The sequence below is a fragment of the Stenella coeruleoalba genome (genome assembly GCF_951394435.1).
Source record: "Stenella coeruleoalba genome assembly, chromosome: 1".
In the NCBI taxonomy this organism is placed as follows: domain Eukaryota; kingdom Metazoa; phylum Chordata; class Mammalia; order Artiodactyla; family Delphinidae; genus Stenella; species Stenella coeruleoalba.
This window is the reverse complement of record NC_137169.1, coordinates 102752460-102762304: the sequence shown is the minus strand read 5'-3', so window position 1 is coordinate 102762304 and position 9845 is coordinate 102752460. Positions and strand designations below refer to the sequence as shown.

The 9845-nt window shown below is 47.5% G+C and overlaps 1 protein-coding gene across 1 annotated transcript in view; it reads right to left on the bottom strand.

Moving 5' to 3' along the window:
* Nucleotides 1-768: 768 nt before the first annotated feature.
* Nucleotides 769-9845, bottom strand: part of CD101 (CD101 molecule) — a gene marked incomplete at its 5' end in the record, with an annotated part of 34073 nt that continues 24996 nt past the window's right edge. The window contains 2 exons of the mRNA XM_079942469.1: nt 769-1452; nt 9130-9525. Of these exons, the coding sequence (XP_079798595.1) occupies nt 1217-1452; nt 9130-9525 (632 nt within the window). The 3' untranslated portion in view covers nt 769-1216. The remainder of the gene's footprint in view (nt 1453-9129; nt 9526-9845) is intronic.

Sequence of the window (9845 nt, the reverse complement as noted above, 5' to 3'; positions counted from 1 at the left end):
TATTCCCCCTGACCTCCTAGCCCCTGCCGGAGCAGGACGGGACAGTGGCACTGTTAAGTCCTCTGCCCTCAGATAACTGACACAGCCACCTTTCCTGCTACCCGGTGCTGTCAGGTCAAGGAAAATAAGGCTTTGGCTAAAAAAGCCAGGAGCCAGATGGAACTTTGGGTGTGGGGAGGAAAGGGAGATATGAGGCCTTGGGGAGCTGACTGGAGCACTGTTGCAAAATGTTTAAAAAAAGTTTTTCCTGGGCTTCCCTGGTGGTGCAGTGGTTGAGAGTCCACCTGCCAATGCGGGGGACACGAGTTTGTGCCCCGGTCCGGGAAGATCCCACACGCCGCGGAGCGGCTGGGCCCGTGAGCCACGGCCGCTGAGCCTGCGCGTCCGGAGCCTGTGCTCCGCAACGGGAGAGGCCACGACAGTGAGAGGCCCGTGTACTGCAAAAAAAAAAAAAAAAAAGTTTTTCCTTAGCAATGACTTAATAAGTCTTATGGAGAAAAGAAAGAAAAAAAAAAAGGAAAGAAAGTCAGGCTACAAAATACCTTATCCTTTCACTAAAGAACCAATACTGATGAAGCACCTACTATGCAGAGCTTGCTCGTCAGTGGCATTTATAGATGGGACGGAGATGGAGTGGAGGAGAAAATGGGATTTCTGCCTTGAAGGAAGCCACAGTCTGATTGGGAGGCAGATTTGATGTGAATGAAGGGCATAGTCCCAACCCCTTTTCCTTGCTGGCATCAGGTCCTTTCCTACGTGTCTTATCTGGAGGCAAAAGGTTACCTGGAGCCAGTGTGTGGCTCCAACACTGAGTGTTGTCCAGGGAATCAGTGACATAAGAGAGGGGAGCATCGCCCTGGGCTCTGCCGTGGGATCTCATTTAATCCCCAGCAGCTGCGTGAGGGAGGTACTCCTCTCCTTACAGATCTATGGACGCAGAACCTAAGCCCCGTGAGGTGTGGCAAGCGGAAGACGGTGTAACGGAGTCACCTAGCTCCTGTGGGGGATGCGATGGGTAGATGAGGTGACACGTGAAGAAACACTTAACGGTTTCTGGCACCACATACGCGCTCAATAAATGTTCCCTCTGAGTCCTAGGTACCTCGCCCCAGGCCGCAGACTCAGAGGAGGACAGAGGCAGGGGGCACTCCTCTCCTGGTCAGTCCAGTTTCAAAGTCCACACTCTTTCCACAGGGCTGCAGGCGCCTCTCGGGATTCAACTGTCTTCACCGTCCTCTTCCAATCTGTGTGCGGTCCTGCTTCCAGCACTTTTCAGGTCCACCCAGAGGGCCTTTTCTTTCCGTATGCTTAGGCTCAGAGTTGACAACTTCCTGGCCTTGCAGTACAGGCAGAGGAGGGAAATGAACAGAAGGATGAGCATAAGGAAGGGGCAGATGAAGAGGAAATAGAGTAAAGGTGCTGACGAGCAGATCCTGGAAGGAAACGTGGGCTCTGCGACAAAAAGGAAGAAAATGAAGAGAATAATTAGTCTCCAGCTTATTTGTACTCATCAGTTATAAACACTTCTGGGATTTATTGTTACAGGAAAATATATGTAAGAATAACGGGGCCAAATGGCAGTGTGCCCCTTAAATCACATGCGAGGAGCAAAGGAAAGGGAGCTGGGAGAAGAGAGCTCCAGGATGGCCTGTTCCAGCCTGACTCCCCCTCACCCAACAATTTCCAACCACCAGAGGTTCCCATGACCTACTTAAAACGAACAGCCAGAAAGAAAAACAAAACAGAAAAGAAAACCTCTCCTTTAATCTTCTTTCCTCAGAAAAGATATCTATAATTCAACCCTCGTTCCCAACTCTGTTGCCGGTCCTGAATTTTTAACTGAGTTATTCCCACTGCTGCTTCTGAAAACACACACAGACACATACGCACGCGCACGCGCACACGCATGCTCTGCACTGTCCTGATAAGAACAACAGCAGCTACAAGTAAGAAGCACCATCCCTTCCTGAATCTCCAAACTGGTCTCACACTCTCCCACCCCCATTCAGCTCCTTTCCCCTCTTGCTCTTACCATCACCTCTACCTGGCGTGCTCACTGCACCATATCCTCGAGGTCCTACTGGCCTCACTCTCCATCACTCCAGCCTTCCACCTCTCCTCAGGCAGTTTTCCTCTTCTTTCTATCCTCTTCTCACACATGCCTTTGTTTAGACCTCTTTCATCCCCTTTTAACCATCTTTGTCAGCACAGTTACTTGAGTAGCTCTGACAGTGTCCTTTGTTTCTATAGTCCTTGCAGTGCCTAGCACATGTGCCTGATAACGTTTGCTGATCTGAATTAAACTGGATTCACTGCAACCACATGGGCAAAGGCTACTATATAAAGGCATGCTGAAGCATCTGGCAGCTGCAGTCCGAGGGGAAGTGCTATCAACACATGGACACACAGAGTACGCACCAGCAGCCCCCGAGGGGTTCCTGGCCACACAGCCAGGGAAGCAAAGGCGAGAGAACTGCCAGTGCCACAGGCTCCAGGAAGCAGTGCCTCAGGTGACTAGTCAAAGGACAGGGATTCAGTCTCTCGATGCACAAAGACATATGCTTAAAGAGACACCAACTATTAAATGTAGTCTTCTGACTACATTTGTTTATGACAGGATATTCAAAACCAGGGCTCTTCTGAAAAATCTGATGCTAATAGTAGCTGTGCTTTTATTGGAAAACTGTAATGACCTAAGCACTTTCTTCTTCAGAGGTTAAGCTGTAGGATTCATGGGATTACAGACGCTTAGAGATGAAGATGACAGGTTTAGAGGTCATTGCGACCAACCTCATGCTGCAAGAATTCCATTTTTTTTTGGCATTGCAGATACATTTTGCACACTGAAGGACATCTCTTTGTGGGAGGTTAAGAAAGAATCTAAACCTGTGTCCAGCTCCTGCATTGTAAACTCCGGGAGGAGAGGGCCTATGTCTTACGTATCTTTTCCCCTTGTGCAGCACTTTGCTCATAGGTCATCAATGGAGACTAAAGAATGAGTCAATTGTGTGAGTGATTTGCGCACACAGGAACCCAGGAGTAGCTATCATCATGTTACCCAGAGTAAAGACCATCACTGAACGTTAGCCTGGCAGCTCTGAACAGGGCTGGCAAGGAGCTATGGGGGTTTGTGGCCCGGTTCTTCTCTGGTCTCATTTATATTCTCCACCCTAGATTTGGTTTTTGTTTTTGAAAGGGTGGGCAATGATAAAGATAGATTTTGAATTCTTTCTCATCTCCTCTCCACATCCTACCTGACCCTTCTCTCCAAGGCCCTGGCTTGACTACAATATTTCTCCCAGGTCTTACCTGAATACATTTGAAAGCGTATGGTTAAGAAGGAAGTGCAGACTGAAATGCTGAAAGAGCATAGAGCTGGAGAGTGGGTAAGAGGTCTGGCCTTGCTACTTCACACTACTCCTGTGCAGAGTAGGGATTGAGCACCTCCTATGTCTCAAAGAGAGCTGGGTTCAAATCCTGGCTCTACAACTTACTGCTATTGACTTTGGACAAATTACTTTTCCTCTCTCTCTAATCATTAGTTTCCTAGTCAATCAAGCGAGGATAATAATTTCTAGAGTTGTGATGAGATAATGCTTAATAAAGCATGAAACAGTGCCTAGCACATTTGTTGAGTCAGCAAGAAATAAATATCAGCTAGAAAGCTACTAAGAAAGTTAGGAAAATCATAGGTGACTTTTTCCCAAGAGACCAGGCAGAAAAGAGGGCTGAACCTGATGATTCCTCACTCAGGGACCGCAGACTTGGCCGTGTCCTTCCACAGCCCACGTCTCTCCCTTGACTCTCTGATCTCCCTGTCCCCTGGGTGGGTGGGTGACATTCAGCTGAGAGTCAAATGATTACTTGGGAGACTCTGGCTTCCTGTTCCAATCACGAGAGGCAGAGAACCGGGAGGTAAGAGTCCGCGGCACCCGTGGGTCACCATTGCTAGGATGGTGGTGTGATGTTGGGGGGGATGGGGCCGGCACACAGAAGGTGGAAAGAAACCTGGCGCTTGGATTTTCTGCCACTGAGACTCTAACCTTCCGTGTGAAGGGACTGCCAGAGGGCTTGACTATCTAAATGGGGCTGGGCTTCGAGCAATCTGCCATCCAAGGACGACAAAGTGCGCCCTTCGCAGTGCCGAATTGGCCAACAGCTAGAAACTGTCAGTGCTTCTAAATTACCTCTCCTGGGAGGGCGGTGTTTGCTCTGGATCCCACAGTCACCATTCCCACCATCTGCCTCTCACCCGTATCTGGATTAGCATTAGCGACATTCAAAACCATTAAGGTTTGGCATTTTGAAGCAATCTGAGTAAGTGCTCAGTGCTCCAAGTACAAGGTCTGTAAGGAAGAGCCAGAAGTATAATGAGAACACTGCATCACAAGGTTTAGTTTGTAACTTGCTTCTACCCCCAGCCAAACACATCATGAGGAGCGTTCCTTTCTGATATTACCCCAGAAATACCGACTTTAGGAGAAGAAAGGTGGAGGATGATGAGGGGGCTACCAACGCACCCCCAACCCCAGACTTGGGCAGCTGACGTGCCAGGTGTGGCCGTGCGGGAGGGGTGGCTCCTGCCAAGAACTGAAAGCAGGATTAGGTAACCTGATACAAGCGCATCCCAGAGTAAGTGAGCCCCTTACAGCATCAGTTTCAACTCCATTGGAGAGTCGCTTGCTCATTTTTCATCAAGCATTTGTTGAACCGAGCGCTATGTGCCAGGCCTCGTTGGAAGCACCGGGGTAGCGTTGATAAAATAGCATGTTCTCTCCAGAAACATCAGTGTGATGGGGCATATCTCCTTTGAGAATCCACTTTCTAAATATATCCTTACCCCCCAAAAGCTGGGAAATAGTGACAAATGCCATTCTATTACAAATAATCCAGTCCCCAGAAAGCTTTACAGCCTTGCCTATTAATCACAGAGAATTCTCTAGAATGAGATACAAAAAGACTCAAGTAGCTGTAGCCCCTGCTTTGGCTTCGTCATAGCTAAGGAAGTAAGATGGAGAGGAAAAATGCAAGGTGCGTTCCACCAGGGAAATACCTCTCAACTTTTCTGCCTTCACAGGATCTACACGCTTCACAGTTCTATCAAGTAATCCTAAACTAACCCAACCCAGAAGTGCCAAATAAAGGTGGTAGAAAACCATTTGAGAAGTGAGAGTTGGTAGCCTATTGTATTTAAACTGGACTTTATTCATACACAGGCTGGTCCTGACCGGGAGGGCAGCTACACGGATTCAGTATTTGAGTTTCTGTGCCAGGCACTGTGCTAGTGCTGAGAACAAGACATTCAGTCTTTGCCTTCTCAGAAGGTATTGTGTGGCACTGAGGATGGATGTTACACAGGTGGGATGACTAAGAAAATAAGGTAAGTCACTGAGAAAGTGGCAGTTAAGTTGGTCGGTGAATGATTAGTAGGTGTGGATCTGGGACAGATACCAGGAAGGAGCATTCCAATCAGGAGGTGGTATAAGTTCACTCAAGATGTTGGACTGGGCTTCCCTGGTGGCACAGTGGTTGAGAGTCCGCCTGCCGATGCAGGGGACACGGGTTCATGCCCCGGTCCGGGAGGATCCCACGTGCCGCGGAGCGGCTGGGCCCGTGAGCCATGGCCGCTGAGCCTGTGCATCTGGAGCCTGTGCTCCGCAATGGGAGAGACCACAGCAGTGAGAGGCCCGCGTACCGCAAAAAAAAAAAAAAAGATGTTGGACTGTCAGTCATAACCATTCTCTTCTAATCTTCCTCTTCTTCCTCTCTACTGGCTCTTTTCTCTCTAGATGTAACAGTGCTCAAGTCCCTACCATCTTCAAACCAAAACAAAACAAAGCAAAGCTTCACTGCACCTCTTGCCATTTGCTCGTCTTCTCTCTTTCCGTTTACATCAAAGCTCTTGAAAGCATGAACTGGATTTGAGGCGCCCACTTTCTCCCTGCAGTCTGACTTTTCTCACTATTTTTCTGTAACTGCCCTATATTGTTAAACTCAATGGATATTTTCCTATTTGGGTCTTAATTGGCCTCTTTGCACTAGTCGAGTCTGTCGGCTCTCCCGACTCTTGATCCCTCCTGCCTTTGGTGTCTGTGATACCACCATACCCTGGTTCTCCTCCTACCTCTAGGCTACTCCTTCCACTCTCCTTCACAGGTTCCTCTTCTGCAGTCCCCCGAGAAATAGCCGTGTATCTCAGGGATCCATCCTTGGGCATCATTATAGGCCATAAGCTGATGATTTCTAATCTATAACTCTGGTAGAGATCTCATTTGGAGATCCTGAAGTTTATTGGACAGATCTCCCTAGATGACTCACTGGTACTCCAAACTCAATTCCAGTCCAACTTATTCAAAATTGAACTCATCTTCCCCTTTAGTCCTTTCTCCTATATTACCTCATTTAGTGACTGTCCCCACTATCCATCTTAGGCCAGAAGCCTGGTATTCATCCTCGATTCTCTTCTTCTGCTCATTCACCATCCACATACCCCTAATCAGCCTCTAAATCCTGAAGACCCCATCTCCTAATATGGAATGCAGAATGCCTGTCTTTCTCTCAGCCCTCACAGGCACTGCCTTAATTCAGGCCTTCATCTTGTCTCACCTGGGTCCCTACAATCAATTTCAAATAGTTCTCCCTTCTCTGTGCCTACCTCTCTTTCAATTCATTTTTAACACTGTTCCCAGGAAGAGCTTTCTAAAATGCAAATCTGATGTGTCACTCTCCTGCCTGAACTTGTTCAACGACACTCTGTAACTTCCATGAGAAAGCTTATCTTCCCTAGCTCCAAACAAAAGACCCACTTGACATCTGTACCCGTTCCATCCCACTAGCCTCCTCTCTTGCCATCCTACCACAGTTTCTCTGATCATCTAGCATATACTTTCCTTTTCCCAAAACATGTGCCTTCCTTTTTATAGGCCCCATACTCTGGGGAACCTTTCCAGATCTCCTCCCAACCCAGCTCTTCATCCCAGCCCTGCCTCTGCTCCTTCCTTAGTATCCTGAGACTATTTCTTTCATGACACGTATCATGTTGGACTTTACTTCCCCACCAGACTCAGCTCTGTGGGAACAGATTCCGTAATATATTTTTTGTGTGTCCTCAGAAGCTCATATAGTTATTTATTGAAGAAATTAAAGTATTTTATCACATAAATAGATATATACATAGGTAGATGTGTGTGTGTGTGTGCGTGCGTCGCTAGCATGTTTGGAGTTATAAGGGGAGAAGGAGGTAACGTTTGTTGAGCACTTAGAGCACGCCAGGGACTGTGCTAGATACTTCGTATGCATTTGTACCATAATCCTCATTTTATGAGAAAGCCGAGTAACCAGGGTACGACTTCATAGCGAGTAGGGAGGTGATAGAGCTGCAATTTGAGACTCGGCTTGTCTGATTCCAAACCCTGGGATTTTTCATCACCCACACTGTCTTCCCAACTACCAGAAAGGAACAGCCAGGCAGAAGAAGTGAGATGCTATATTATACAGATTTACTTGGGAACACTTAACTGTACTTATAATGAAAACCCTCAGGTTCTCAAGGCACAGGCTTTCCAGCTCCTTCAGTTGTGAAGAATACAAAGACCATTCAGTCTGTAACATTTTCTTTCCAGAGCTGATCTTTTTAAAAACTTTACAGCTGTTTTATAAGAATTCCACAAAGATGAACAGTATATATATGATTTGAACGATCCCACCTGTCTCAGAGGAGATGTGCTTTTTAGCCACAGAATATACACTTTTTACAGTTATTATCTATTTATTCTACTGCATAAACGGCTGAATCTACAGAGCCTAGGAATTCCAGTGGGAAAACATGTATGGAATGTGCTCAGGGTGGGGACTTCCTATAATTGTTGGAATGGAAGAAAAGCTGATAGGAAGATAAATCCTGCCTGGATACCTGGGAGAAGAATCCTGCTGAAGAATAGTCAGGGGACGAGAATGATGGACCCCAGCGAACAAGTTAGATAACTCTGACTTCCACTCTAGAAGCCTTGCTGGGGCTGGGATGCAACTGTCCCAACTCTGAGAAGGTACCATCCGTTCTCAGTAGCCCTCTTTCCCTCCTACAGACTGTCCCCAAAGCTAGCTGGTGCTGTAGGGATGTTATCTTTATTGATCCTTTCTACTCTTCCTGGGATGGGGCAGCAAGACCACACCTCTGCCTCTCCAGTGACCCTCTCTCACTGTAAGTTTAACCTATAGCTCACCTCTCGCCTTATCCTTAAACCCCACCAGAAAGAAATGGCTCAGAGGATGAGCAGGCTACAACATCTACTGGCTCCTTAGTCACCTGGGAAGATTTACTGGTCTGGCTGGAGGAATCTTTGCTTAATGAATGCCTGTTACATGCTTGGCACCGCACTGGCTGGAAGGAAGCCCTCTCCTCCTTCACGACCTCTTGTTCTACACACCTCCTAAAGCAGGATAAGTTGACCTTCCCACACAGAGAAGGGTCACCCTTTGGCCAATGGTCTTCAAGCAGCTGTCTTTTTGCCAGAGCCTGTAAACAAGTTCTGTGGGACACACTTCCTCCCTTGATGACTTTCAAGGTGCAGTCAGGAGAGGCACACCCAATGACTATCACGACCAAAACTCCCATAGTTTGTTGAACACATCAATGAGAAGCTTGTCGCTTATTCGTTGAGAAAGGCTTTTTTTTTGTTGGGTTCGTTTTGACTCAGGGAGCATCTAGATATAGCTGATTTTGGTTCAACCAGATCAAACACAAAGTCACCATGTCCCTATTGCTCACCTCACTCCCACCACAGGTCAGCCTTCTGAGATTGGAGAATTAGCCAAGAGGTAAGGATGTCTGCCTCCAACATTATTTGGTTATTTAAAGGGATACAATGTTGATGGCTTTTTTGTTTAAGAGGGAAAGTGGGGGAGGAGGTCAGATGCCCTTGACATTTAAACGTCCATGCCAAAACCTCAGGTAACCTTGTCTGCCCAAACTGAGTTACTGTTGAGAGAAATGGCGAAGTCATTTTCTTTCGGGAATCTGTAAATTGTTTTCAGTCTGAAAAGAAGCAAAACATAGCTGGGTGGGAAAGCATAGGAGGGGAGACAAAGATTCTCCTGACCGCAAGCCATGACAGATGAACCGCTAGTTACCTGAAGGCAGCACCGTGAGCACCACACGCTGTGACTCGTCTGATGATTGGCTGACCCACTTGCTTGGGTTACCGTGTAGCTGCCACTCTGCCACCCTGCACCAGTACATTCCAGCATCCTCCATCTCCACTCGATGTATCATCAGGACAAAGTCTGCAGGGGATGAACGGTAACAGTGCAGGCGCCTCCTGAGCCCCTCTTCGCCATACTCCAGCAAGCCGTCATGCTGCAGGTGCACCAGCATTTTACTTCCAGAATTTTCTCTGTTCCAGTACCACATCACAGAGAACAGGGAGGCTGGGCTGCCCGCACTCTCCAGGCTGCAGCGGATGGCCACCTCGCTGTGCTCGGAGGCATTTTTTGTCCCGGACACTTTGGAGATGCGTACCTTACTTCCTAGGAAATAAAATGGCGGTAAGTTCGAGAAGAACCCAGATCTTAGATAGGACACCTCCTCTGAAAAGTCTACTTCTCATTGAAGGGATGCCATCTTATAATTTTTAGATATCAGGTCCTTCATCTTTAACACTTTTCCTTGACCCTTATCCTTCTTCTATATTTGCCAGAACATTCTCTGCTATGAATCAAACCAGCCACTTCCCTTCATCAGTCTGCCTCTTGCCTGCTGGACCTGACACTGAAAACCACCCAGCTTTGCCGGATGTTCTGCTCTGCTGCTTTTACTTCTCCCGGCTCAGCTCTCCCTTCTGCTTCCC